Source organism: Pleurodeles waltl, chromosome 11, assembly GCF_031143425.1.
Source record: "Pleurodeles waltl isolate 20211129_DDA chromosome 11, aPleWal1.hap1.20221129, whole genome shotgun sequence".
Taxonomy (NCBI): domain Eukaryota; kingdom Metazoa; phylum Chordata; class Amphibia; order Caudata; family Salamandridae; genus Pleurodeles; species Pleurodeles waltl.
The window spans coordinates 33,439,776-33,453,343 of record NC_090450.1 but is presented as its reverse complement, the minus strand read 5'-3'; the positions used below and the strand labels follow the sequence as shown (position 1 = coordinate 33,453,343).

The 13,568-nt window shown below is 46.4% G+C and overlaps 1 protein-coding gene across 9 annotated transcripts in view; it reads left to right on the top strand.

The window, feature by feature from the left end:
* ABCC5 (ATP binding cassette subfamily C member 5) overlaps positions 1–13,568 on the top strand; it is a 254,811-nt gene that overhangs the window by 99,071 nt on the left and 142,172 nt on the right. For 7 of the 9 annotated variants that reach the window (XR_011199339.1, XM_069212924.1, XM_069212926.1 and 4 more), the window contains 2 exons: positions 1,943–2,090; positions 3,513–3,661. Coding sequence is in view for 8 of the 9 variants with exons in the window: in XM_069212924.1 (XP_069069025.1) it covers positions 1,943–2,090; positions 3,513–3,661 (297 nt within the window). In the remaining variant the exon portion in view is untranslated. Of the gene's footprint in view, positions 1–1,942; positions 2,091–3,512; positions 3,662–13,568 lie in introns of those variants that run through there. The other 2 variants (XM_069212934.1, XM_069212927.1) reach the window with 2 other exon arrangements.

Genomic DNA, 13,568 nt, shown 5'->3' with positions numbered 1-13,568 from the left:
ACTTTCAATTGTAAACATAGCATCAGCAAAGGCAAAAAGTCAGGGGGCAACCATGCCAAGGAGGCATTTCCTTACAGAGACCAGGGATTCTCGCTGTGTGTGGGGGAGCTCACCGGTGTGGAGTGCTTCCTCATAAAGGTCAGTGAGATGAGGCACTATGAGAGATGTGAAAGCATTGTAGTATTCTATTGGAAGGCCATCTAGGCCTGCGTCTTATGCCGGGCAAGGACCCGGACGGCCTATGTGACATCCGCAACTGAGATTGCTTTGTCAAGAGCGAGCCTGGTGGAGGCCTAAATAGCCAGGAGGGGAATGCACGCAAGGAAGACCTCTGGTGTTATAGTGGGGGGGGAGCGTAGGGTTGAGTAGTAGTCTGAAGAGGCCTGAAGGATAGTGGCTTGGGTATACATTGTGGCCCCTGAGAAGCTTACTATCTCCGTGATAGAGGGGGACTGTGGTTCCTAGCCGTGAAGGCCAGGCAAGGAGTCTCCCAGGTTTGTCCTCTTCACTGGGCCCCTAGAGGCATAAGCCTTATAGTAATAGCGATGCAAATCTTCCTGGAGAGCTGCATAGGCTGCCTTCGCCTCTGTAAATTTGGGGACTAGTTCTGGGGCGGCGTTGCCTTTTGGCTGAGATCAGCCACCTTTTGGATACTGACTCCTCTGGTCACTGCTTTGAAGGCGTCCCATTCAAGCACCTTGGAAGAGGCAGTGCCCGAGTTCTCTGTAAAGTAGCAATAAATATGTTCCTTTTGTTACTCCTGAAATACAGGGTCTTCCAAGCAGTCTTTGGGAAGTTTCCACGTGGGGCCCGGTGTGAGTGGGGTAGTCCATTGAATATTGATTGTGTGTGCCTTGTGATCAGATACGACGCACCTGTGATAATCGGAGTGCTGGAGATGGGGCAGGAGCACAGGAGAACAGAGAAATCTGTCTAGGCGTACATAGAAGTTATGCATATCGGAATAGAAAGAGTAGAGGCGAGTGGCAGGATTCAAAGTGCGCCACGCATCTAGCAGGATCCAGTGTTGCTTCCATGTACCGAGATGGTGCATTTGTACCTGTGGATCGGACCGGGGTACTGGGGGTGCAATCTGTCTAGGGTGAGGTCTAACATGCAGTTATAGTTGCCTCCTAGCACCCACGCGTTGTGGATCTTGTGGGCGAGTTTGGTAGAGAGAGAGTCCCAGAAGGGGCCCTGATCAGTGTTATGCGCGTACCTGCTGCCTATAAGCAGTGGCTGGCCATCTAGGTGTCCTTCCAGAAGGACATAGCGTCCGTCTTTGTCAGTGATGGACTTCAGTTCTTAAAACAGAGCTCCAGGACAGACCCAGATCAAAGAATCTCTGGCCTATCACTGGCTTTCATTATTTTCCAAAGTCTTAAATCTGTTTTCCTCCTCCACGGAGAGCGAGAGTACAGTGAGGTAATTGACTAGTAACATAATCTTGTGATGCTTAAGTGAGTCCAGTTACCAACACAGCAACAAAGGCCTGTAGCTTTCAGTCTGAACTGTGAAGGTAATGTCCTAGTATGGATAGGTTGCTTGCATTGAATATAACTGTGTATACAAAACAAGATATTTCATATCTTTACAGCAGATTCCTTGGGCTGTACTCCATTTACAAAACACTCAAAATGAATTCCTTAGCTCTGCAGTGGCTAAAACCATTGGCCAATTCAGATGGAGAATTTCCTGACTAGTGAAGGGCCCTCTAAGTCAAAGGCTTGCAGTACCCTCAAGGCATTCCTCACGTCTTTGAGTAGCCTGGATTGCCTCTTAGATGGCCCATCACGCCTTCTCACACAACTATGGTTGAAAGAATATTCCACTGTCCTTACATGTAATTTATAACCATTTCGGACATGTTGTAAGGTATTTTCTGTTTCACAAACATTTTCCTCTCAGCAGTCTGACACTTTCTTCTTGTTACTTTTTTCAGATGTTTGTTTCAAGGCTCACTGCATACTTTCGGAGAAAATGTGTGTCTGTCACTGACGAGCGTGTTCAGAAGATGAGCGAAGTTCTGACCTACATTAAATTTATCAAGATGTACGCTTGGGTGAAAGCTTTCTCTCAGAACGTCCAGAGTGAGTGACCGCTCCACTTTGAGGGTATGGCACAAAGTGTAACAAAGGGTGTTTCATCACCGTGCATCAGATCCCTGGTGTTCCTTGCCAGAAGCTCAGGGATACAAATTGCCTCCTTCTCAAATGAAGTCAAAGGACACTCCTCGAGGGATATGTTGGCTCCAGTCAGGCATGTAAATGGGGTCTGTGTTGGAGGATTTAATCAGGGCGCTAGTTTACAATACAAATACATTACATGAGATTGGGAAGGTCTGAGAGTGAAAATAAAGACGCCTGTCGGTGTTAAGGTAGTCGTGTATTTAATTAAACCCACACAGGCTGAATTTGATATCCTGTATTTCACTACCTGTAAATATTATGCAAAATTGGTGAAAAGCATAGGGATCTTGCATAACCTCTACAGATTACTGCGGTGCAAAGACAAGGATTCAAGGTAGCACTAGTGACCATTTTGTTGCAAATAGAACAAAAAAATTACTTCCTTGTTTATTGGCTACTGTGGAGGCCAAAATATAAATCTGACTCCTATGAACCACATGCCATGAAACACAAATGAGGAATCTAATCTTGCTACCATAAATTTAAGACCATAACTAAGATGGCTCTTAAGTGAGTAAAATGGAAATACAATCTCCCGTGGAAGAGTTGTGTAAAACAAATTAGGGACATTTATGTATGCTGTTCTTTATTAAAAAAACAACAGCTAAGTTGCTATATTTTCTACACATCCTCCCTGAAAATTATTTTAGCAACAGTGAGTTATCCTTTTAAACCTGTAATGCCCTGGTAGTTCCATGTGAAGAGTGTAAATATAGTTTGATTTTGAAACACTAACTTAAATTAATCCTGAATCGGGCAATCCACATGGCTTGAAACTTCATATGTTCTCAGGGGGAGCCCGTTTGATCAGCGAGACTTCTACATTGTGCCAGCTCCCTGTATTTCCTCAGCTACCCCAATGAAAGGGATCATCCCCCACAAGTGTGTGCCCTGTTAGGCTTGAGCGGCCCAGAATTAAGGCTTTTTATGAATATTATTTGACTGGTAGAGTGTGATAAGACAGCATTGTGGTGCATTGGCGTGCAACAAGTTTCCACACTAGGAGTATCCAGGCACTGAGTCAGAACTGAGGCACTCGGTAGAGATTTGTATGATCATTGCTGTGGAGTAATAGAGTGCCTTACGAATCACAAATGATACTAGGCTGCAAAGCTGGTTTTGGCTCCCTGTCCTTGGGCTGGGATAGAGGGGATAGCTGTAACATTGTGTACACAGAGTTACTTACACTAGGGTGCATAGCTATCACCAGCTCAGTCATCATTCATCTTTTATTAACATTTGTCCAATAGAAAGTTCTCTGAATTTGCAAGCGTTGTGTTTTTTCATCTGATTGGCTGTTTTTGTAACTTTACCTCTTTCTAGAAATTCGTGAAGAAGAGCGAAAGATTTTGGAAAGTGCTGGCTATTTCCAAAGCATTACTGTGGGAATTGCTCCCATCGTGGTTGTTATTGCAAGTGTGGTGACATTCTCAGTCCACATGGTGTTGGGCTACGACCTCACAGCAGCGCAGGTAATTTCAAACAGTGCAGTGATGAGCAGGTCTGTCTTGCCCAGAACTGCCCAGACTTTTCTTGTGCGTATAGATGATCCTTAAAATATTTTGTGCTTGTCCTGTGACGTAACCTCAATTTTATATACTATTTGACATCCAAATCAAGAAGCGAAAGATGATCTCTGTAATTTCTATGCATACAATGTTGTTTTTAACATACCGGACAAAAATATGCATGGACGACTATTCATCGCTGAAATATGGCAGGTCCCGTTGTGGTTAAGATTAAAAAAAGCAACAAAAAAAAAAAAAAGCATAGGAGTGCCTTAAACAGTTTTCCTTTGTTGTTAAACTGTTTCTATGATGGCTTCCAAAAATGCTTATGGAGGAATGATACATTTGAGGACTGGTTCGAAAATAACTAAAACTGAACCAAAGTAGAGATATTCTATGTCCCAAAGTAGAGATATTCTATGTCTGTGACCTTCTCAACCACACACAAGACAGTGTGGAGAAAAAGGAATGTGGCAACATTTGGTTTCAGGTATTGTAAAGTGGATCAGATTTAGCAAAATGAACCAAAAGAGGTTAATGAGGAGAAGCCAAAGAAGAACATGGGCAGAAAGGGAGATGGAAATAAGGGTGTGTGTGCAAGAGAAGGGAAGACCTGAAGGAGAGGAGAGAAAGAAAGCACAATTAGAGAAGCAGGGCACATAAAAAGCAACTAAGCAAAATAAGGGAACGTGAAGAAGCAGGAAAGTGAATAAGGCAAAAGAAGGAAAATAGGAAAACCAGGGGAGATAGGAAACCAAATAATTTGATGGTCGAAGTGAAAAAAATAAAAAAGGGATGATCAGAAAAAATTGAACTGGGCAAGAAAAAAGGCAAGGAGGGGAAAACCTGTAACATGAATTGGCAAAATTTGAGACCGGAGAAATAATAGTGAAATGACTAAGGGAATGAAGAGAAAGATGTAGCAAATGAGACAGTAAACTGCGGTGTGTAATGTTAAAAGACGCAAAGAGATAAAAAGCAGGGTTACGTTGACTGGGTAAAGTTGAAAAGTGCAGATGGTATGTAAGGTATAGTATTAGAAAGTGAGGGTGTAGGAGGAGATATGAGGGCAGCACCAAAGGAAGAAAAGGGGGAGAAGTGGAGAGCTTGAAGAGGTATTGCAAAACTTTAAAGTAAAATAAAAATAGTCGTTCTTTATTAGAGCCTGTTGCTTTCGCTTATCAAGAAGTCTTGAAGATTAAAATATTTTTTAATTCTGCAGTGCTTTATTTGCACCTAAGCGAGAAAACGCAGCCGATAAGATGTAAATGTTTGCAACAGTATTGGTATGTGAGTACAAAGATAAGCACTGCTGTATTTCCTTAACTTGGTACTCCCAGTTCACAATCCATGACACTGTAAGCCTCAAGGGAGAGGACTGATGGAGAATTAGAAGCTAGGACACTTGTACACCACACATTTCCTGTGCATGAGAGCCCTGCTCCTGGTTTTTGGAGAGGAATGGCTAGTGGAGGGCAAACTGCACAGGGAGAAACTGCATCACAGTCGTTGTAGGAAGTTGGCTCTGTATGTGCTATTTCAAAGTAAGGAATAGCATGCACAGAGTCCAAGGGTTCCCCTTAGAGGTAAAATAGTGGTAAAAAGAGATAATACTAATGCTCTATTTTGTGGTAGTGTGGTCGAGCAGTAGGCTTATCTAAGGAGTAGTGTTAAGCATTTGTTGTACATACACATAGACAATAAATGAGGTACACACACTCAGAGACAAATCCAGCCAATAGGTTTTGTTATAGAAAAATATCTTTTCTTAGTTTATTTTAAGAACCACAGGTTCAAATTTAACATGTAATATCTTGTTTGAAAGGTATTGCAGGTAAGTACATTAGGAACTTTGAATCATTTCAATTGCATGTATACTTTTCAAGTTATTCACAAATAGCTATTTTAAAAGTGGACACAGTGCAATTTTCACAGTTCCTGGGGGAGGTAAGTTTTTGTTAGTTTTACCAGGTAAGTAAGACACTTACAGGGTTCAGTTCTTGGTCCAAGGTAGCCCACCGTTGGGGGTTCAGAGCAACCCCAAAGTTACCACACCAGCAGCTCAGGGCCGGTCAGGTTCAGAGTTCAAAGTGGTGCCCAAAACGCATAGGCTTCAATGGAGAGAAGGGGGTGCCCCGGTTCCAGTCTGCCAGCAGGTAAGTACCCGCGTCTTCGGAGGGCAGACCAGGGGGGTTTTGTAGGGCACCGGGGGGACACAAGCCCACACAGAAATTTCACCCTCAGCGGCGCGGGGGCGGCCGGGTGCAGTGTTAGAACAAGCGTCGGGTTCGCAATGGAAGTCAATGAGAGATCAAGGGATCTCTTCAGCGCTGCAGGCAGGCAAGGGGGGGCTTCCTCGGGGAAACCTCCACTTGGGCAAGGGAGAGGGACTCCTGGGGGTCACTTCTGCAGTGAAAGTCCGGTCCTTCAGGTCCTGGGGGCTGCGGGTGCAGGGTCTTTTCCAGGCGTCGGGACTTAGGTTTCAGAGAGTCGCGGTCAGGGGAAGCCTCGGGATTCCCTCTGCAGGCGGCGCTGTGGGGGCTCAGGGGGGACAGGTTTTGGTACTCAGTCGTAGAGTAGTCCGGGGGTCCTCCCTGAGGTGTTGGTTCTCCACCAGCCGAGTCGGGGTCGCCGGGTGCAGTGTTGCAAGTCTCACGCTTCTTGCGGGGAGATTGCAGGGGTCTTTAAAGCTGCTCCTTTGGATAAAGTTGCAGTCTTTTTGGAGCAGGTCCGCTGTCCTCGGGAGTTTCTTGTCGTCGTCGAAGCAGGGCAGTCCTCAGAGGATTCAGAGGTCGCTGGTCCCTTTGGAAGGCGTCGCTGGAGCAGAGTTCCTTGGAAGGCAGGAGACAGGCCGGTGAGTTTCTGGAGCCAAGGCAGTTGTTGTCTTCTGGTCTTCCTCTGCAGGGGTTTCAGCTAGGCAGTCCTTCTTCTTGTGGTTGCAGGAATCTAAATCTTTAGGTTCAGGGGAGCCCTTAAATACTAAATTTAAGGGCGTGTTTAGGTCTGGGGGGTTAGTAGCCAATGGCTACTAGCCCTGAGGGTGAGTACACCCTCTTTGTGCCTCCTCCCAAGGGGAGGGGGTCACATCCCTAATCCTATTGGGGGAACCCTCCATCTGCAAGATGGAGGATTTCTAAAAGTTAGTCACCTCAGCTCAGGACACCTTAGGGGCTGTCCTGACTGGCCAGTGACTCCTCCTTGTTATTCTCATTATTTTCTCCGGCCTTGCCGCCAAAAGTGGGGGCCGGGGCCGGAGGGGGCAGGCAACTCCACTAGCTGGAGTGTCCTGCGGTGCTGTGACAAAGGGGTGAGCCTTTGAGGCTCACCGCCAGGTGTTACAGCTCCTGCCTGGGGGAGGTGTTAGCATCTCCACCCAGTGCAGGCTTTGTTACTGGCCTCAGAGTGACAAAGGCACTCTCCTCATGGGGCCAGCAACATGTCTCTAGTGTGGCAGGCTGCTGGAACCAGTCAGCCTACACAGATGGTCGGTTAAGTTTCAGGGGGCACCTCTAAGGTGCCCTCTGTGGTGTATTTTACAATAAAATGTACACTGGCATCAGTGTGCATTTATTGTGCTGAGAAGTTTGATACCAAACTTCCCAGTTTTCAGTGTAGCCATTATGGTGCTGTGGAGTTCGTGTAAAACAGACTCCCAGACCATATACTCTTATGGCTACCCTGCACTTACAATGTCTAAGGTTTTGCTTAGACACTGTAGGGGCACAGTGCTCATGCACTGGTACCCTCACCTATGGTATAGTGCACCCTGCCTTAGGGCTGTAAGGCCTGCTAGAGGGGTGTCTTACCTATACTGCATAGGCAGTGAGAGGCTGGCATGGCACCCTGAGGGGAGTGCCATGTCGACTTACTCGTTTTGTTCTCACTAGCACACACAAGCTGGTAAGCAGTGTGTCTGTGCTGAGTGAGGGGTCTCTAGGGTGGCATAATAACTGCTGCAGCCCTTAGAGACCTTCCCTGGCATCAGGGCCCTTGGTACCAGAGGTACCAGTTACAAGGGACTTATCTGGATGCCAGGGGGTGCCAATTGGGGAATCAAAAGTACAGGTTAGGGAAAGAACACTGGTGCTGGGGCCTGGTTAGCAGGCCTCAGCACACTTTCAATTCAAAACATAGCATCAGCAAAGGCAAAAAGTCAGGGGGTAACCATGCCAAGGAGGCATTTCCTTACACAACCCCCCCCCCCCCAAACGAAAGAGGATGAGACTAACCTTTCCCAAGAGAGTCTTCATTTTCTAAGTGGAAGAACCTGGAAAGGCCATCTGCATTGGCATGGGCAGTCCCAGGTCTGTGTTCCACTATAAAGTCCATTCCCTGTAGGGAGATGGACCACCTCAACAGTTTTGGATTTTCACCTTTCATTTGCATCAGCCATTTGAGAGGTCTGTGGTCAGTTTGAACTAGGAAGTGAGTCCCAAAGAGGTATGGTCTCAGCTTCTTCAGCGACCAAACCACAGCAAAGGCCTCCCTCTCAATGGCACTCCAACGCTGCTCCCTGGGGAGTAACTTCCTGCTAATGAAAGCAACAGGCTGGTCAAGGCCATCATCATTTGTTTGGGACAAAACTGCCCCTATCCCATGTTCAGAGGCATCTGTCTGCACAATGAACTGCTTAGAATAATTTGGAGCTTTTAGAACTGGTGCTGAGCACATTGCTTGTTTCAGGGTGTCAAAGGCCTGTTGGCATTCTACAGTCCAGTTCACTTTCTTGGGCATTTTCTTGGAGGTGAGTTCAGTGAGGGCTGTCACAATGGATCCATATCCCTTCACAAACCTCCTGTAATACCCAGTCAAGCCAAGGAATGCCCTGACTTGAGTCTGGGTTTTTGGAGCTACCCAGTCCAGAATAGTCTGGATCTTGGGTTGGAGTGGCTGAACTTGGCCTCCACCTACAAGGTGGCCCAAGTAAACCACAGTTCCCTGCCCTATCTGGCATTTGGATGCCTTGATAGAGAGGCCTGCAGATTGCAGAGCCTTCAAAACCTTCTTCAGGTGGACCAGGTGATCCTGCCAGGTGGAGCTAAAGACAGCAATATCATCAAGATAAGCTGTGCTAAAGGACTCCAAACCAGCAAGGACTTGATTCACCAACCTTTGGAAGGTGGCAGGGGCATTCTTTAAACCAAAGGGCATAACAGTAAACTGATAATGCCCATCAGGTGTGGAGAATGCTGTTTTCTCTTTTGCTCCAGGTGCCATTTTTATTTGCCAGTACCCTGCTGTCAAGTCAAAGGTACTTAAGAATTTGGCAGCACCTAATTTGTCTATGAGCTCATCCGCTCTAGGAATTGGATGGGCGTCTGTCTTGGTGACAGAGTTGAGCCCTCTGTAGTCCACACAAAACCTCATCTCTTTCTTTCCATCTTTGGTGTGAGGTTTGGGGACTAAGACCACTGGGCTAGCCTAGGGGCTGTCAGAGCGCTCAATTACTCCCAATTCCAGCATCTTGTGGACTTCCACTTTGATGCTTTCCTTAACATGGTCAGACTGTCTAAAAATTTTGTTTTTGACAGGCATGCTGTCTCCTGTGTCCACATCATGGGTACACAGGTGTGTCTGACCAGGGGTTAGGGAGAAGAGTTCAGGAAACTGTTGTAGGACTCTCCTACAATCAGCTTGCTGTTGGCCAGAGAGGGTGTCTGAGTAGATCACTCCATCTACTGAGCCATCTTTTGGGTCTGATGACAGAAGATCAGGGAGAGGTTCACTCTCTGCCTCCTGATCCTCATCTGTTACCATCAACAGATTCACATCAGCCCTGTCATGGAAGAGCTTAAGGCGGTTCACATGGATCACCCTCTTGGGGCTCCTGCTTGTGCCCAGGTCCACCAGGTAGGTGACCTGACTCTTCCTTTCTAGCACTGGGTAAGGGCCACTCCATTTGTCCTGAAGTGCCCTGGGAGCCACAGGCTCCAGAACCCAGACTTTCTGCCCTGGTTGGAACTCCACCATTGCAGCCTTTTGGTCATACCAAAACTTCTGGAGCTGTTGGCTGGCCTCAAGGTTTTTGCTTGCCTTTTCCATGTACTCTGCCATTCTAGAGCGAAGGCCAAGTACATAGTCCACTATGTCCTGTTTAGGCTCATGAAGAGGTCTCTCCCAGCCTTCTTTAACAAGAGCAAGTGGTCCCCTTACAGGGTGACCAAACAGAAGTTCAAAGGGTGAGAATCCTACTCCCTTCTGTGGCACCTCTCTGTAAGCGAAAAGCAGACATGGCAAGAGGACATCCCATCTCCTTTTGAGCTTTTCTGGGAGCCCCATGATCATGCCTTTTAATGTCTTGTTGAATCTCTCAACTAAGCCATTAGTTTGTGGATGGTAGGGTGTAGTGAATTTGTAAGTCACCCCACACTCATTCCACATGTGTTTTAGGTATGCTGACATGAAGTTGGTACCTCTGTCAGACACCACCTCCTTAGGGAAACCCACTCTGGTAAAGATACCAATGAGGGCCTTGGCTACTGCGGGGGCAGTAGTCGACCTAAGGGGAATAGCTTCAGGATACCTAGTAGCATGATCCACTACTACTAGGATATACATATTTCCTGAGGCTGTGGGAGGTTCTAGTGGACCAACTATGTCCACACCCACTCTTTCAAAGGGGACCCCCACCACTGGAAGTGGAATGAGGGGGGCCTTTGGATGCCCACCTGTCTTACCACTGGCTTGACAGGTGGGGCAGGAGAGGCAAAACTCCTTAACCTTGTGGGACATATTGGGCCAGTAGAAGTGGTTGACTAACCTCTCCCACGTCTTGGTTTGTCCCAAATGCCCAGCAAGGGGAATATCATGGGCTAAGGTCAGAATAAACTCTCTGAACGACTGAGGCACTACCACTCTCCTAGTGGCACCAGGTTTGGGGTCTCTGGCCTCAGTGTACAGGAGTCCATCTTCCCAATAGACCCTATGTGTTCCATTTTTCTTGCCCTTGGACTCTTCAGCAGCTTGCTGCCTAAGGCCTTCAAGAGAGGGACAGGTTTCTTGTCCCTTACACAGCTCCTCCCTTGAGGGCCCCCCTGGGCCTAAGAGCTCAACCTGATAAGGTTCAAGCTCCAAAGGCTCAGTTCCCTCAGAAGGCAGAACTTCTTCCTGAGAAGAGAGGTTCTCTTTTTCTGACTGTGTGGCAGTTGGTTTCCCAACTGACTTTCCTTTTCTCTTGGTAGGCTGGGCCTTTCTTCCAGACTCCAGCTCTACTTTTTCACCCTGTGCCTTGCACTGTGCTCTTGTTTTTACACACACCAGTTCAGGGATACCCAGCATGGCTGCATGGGTTTTTAGTTCTACCTCAGCCCATGCTGAGGACTCCAGGTCATTTCCAAGCAGACAGTCTACTAGGATGTTTGAGGAGACCACCACCTGTTTCAGGCCATTGACCCCTCCCCATTCTAAAGTTACCATTGCCATGGGATGTGCTTTAGTCTGATTGTCAGCGTTGGTGACTGTATAGGTTTTTCCAGTCCGGTATTGGCCAGGGGAAACCAGTTTCTCTGTCACCATGGTGACACTGGCACCTGTATCCCTCAGGCCCTCTACACTTGTCCCATTAATAAAGAGCTGCTGCCTGTATTTTTGCATGTTAGGCGGCCAGGCAGCTAGTGTGGCTAAATCCACCCCACCCTCAGAGACTAGAGTAGCTTCAGTGTGGACCCTGATTTGCTCTGGGCACACTGTTGATCCCACTTGGAGACTAGCCATTCCAGTGTTACCTGGATTGGAGTTTGGAGTGGAACTTTTCTTGGGACAGGCCTTGTCTCCAGTTTGGTGTCCAGACTGACTACAGTTTCGACACCAGGCCTTTTTGGGATCAAAGTTTTTACCCTTGTACCCAGGATTGTTTTGTGAAGAGGCTCTGGGCCCACCCTCCTGTGCAGGTTTTTGGGGGCCTGTAGAAGACTCTTTACTATTTTTATCTTTGGTTGTCTCACCACCTTTCCCCTGGGGAGGTTTTGTGACCCCTTTCTTTTGGTCACCCCCTGTGGAAGTTTTGGACACCCTAGTCTTGAGCCAATGGTCCGCCTTCTTTCCCAATTCTTGGGGAGAAATTGGTCCTAGGTCCACCAGATGCTGATGCAGTTTGTCATTGAAACAATTACTTAACAGGTGTTCTTTCACAAATAAATTGTACAGCCCATCATAATTACTTACACCACTGCCTTGAATCCAACCATCTAGTGTTTTTACTGAGTAGTCTACAAAGTCAACCCAGGTCTGGCTCGAGGATTTTTGAGCCCCCCTGAATCTAATCCTATACTCCTCAGTGGAGAATCCAAAGCCCTCAATCAGGGTACCCTTCATGAGGTCATAAGATTCTGCATCTTTTCCAGAGAGTGTGAGGAGTCTATCCCTACACTTTCCTGTGAACATTTCCCAAAGGAGAGCACCCCAGTGAGATTTGTTCACTTTTCTGGTTACACAAGCCCTCTCAAAAGCTGTGAACCATTTGGTGATGTCATCACCATCTTCATATTTAGTTACAATCCTTTTGGGGATTTTCAACATGTCAGGAGAATCTCTGACCCTAGTTATGTTGCTGCCACCATTGATGGGTCCTAGGCCCATCTCTTGTCTTTCCCTTTCTATGGCTAGGATCTGTCTTTCCAAAGCCAATCTTTTGGCCATCCTGGCTAACTGGATGTCCTCTTCACTGGAGTTATCCTCAGTGATTTCAGAGTTGTTGGTCCCTCCTGTGAGGGAACCAGCATCTCTGACTATTATTTGTGGAGTCAGGGCTTGAGAAGCCCTGTTCTCCCTAAGTAGGACTGGAGGGGGGGAATTTCCCTCCAAGTCACTATCTTCATCCTCTTTGTTGCCATCCTCAGAGGGGTTGGCTTTTTCAAACTCTGCCAAAAGCTCCTGGAGCTGTACTTTGGTAGGTTTGGAGCCCATTGCTATTTTCTTTAGTTTACAGAGTGACCTTAGCTCTCTCATCTGTAGATGGAGGTAAGGTGTGGTGTCGAGTTCCACCACATTCACATCTGTGCTAGACATTATGCTTCTAAAAGTTGGAATACTTTTTAAGAAACTAAACTGGTTCTAGAATCTAATTCAAACTTTTACAAACTTTTAAACTCTAAAAGAAATGCTAACAGGGACTAACACAAGGCCCTAGCAGGACTTTTAAGAATTTAGAAAACTTTTCAAATTGCAAAAAATCAATTTCTAATGACAATTTTGGAATTTGTCGTGTGATCAGGTATTGGCTGAGTAGTCCAGCAAATGCAAAGTCTTGTACCCCACCGCTGATCCACCAATGTAGGAAGTTGGCTCTGTATGTGCTATTTCAAAGTAAGGAATAGCATGCACAGAGTCCAAGGGTTCCCCTTAGAGGTAAAATAGTGGTAAAAAGAGATAATACTAATGCTCTATTTTGTGGTAGTGTGGTCGAGCAGTAGGCTTATCCAAGGAGTAGTGTTAAGCATTTGTTGTACATACACATAGACAATAAATGAGGTACACACACTCAGAGACAAATCCAGCCAATAGGTTTTGTTATAGAAAAATATATTTTCTTAGTTTATTTTAAGAACCACAGGTTCAAATTTAACATGTAATATCTTGTTTGAAAGGTATTGCAGGTAAGTACATTAGGAACTTTGAATCATTTCAATTGCATGTATACTTTTCAAGTTATTCACAAATAGCTATTTTAAAAGTGGACACTTAGTGCAATTTTCACAGTTCCTGGGGGAGGTAAGTTTTTGTTAGTTTTACCAGGTAAGTAAGACACTTACAGGGTTCAGTTCTTGGTCCAAGGTAGCCCACCGTTGGGGGTTCAGAGCAACCCCAAAGTTACCACACCAGCAGCTCAGGGCCGGTCAGGTGCAGAGTTCAAAGTGGTGCCCAAAACGCATAG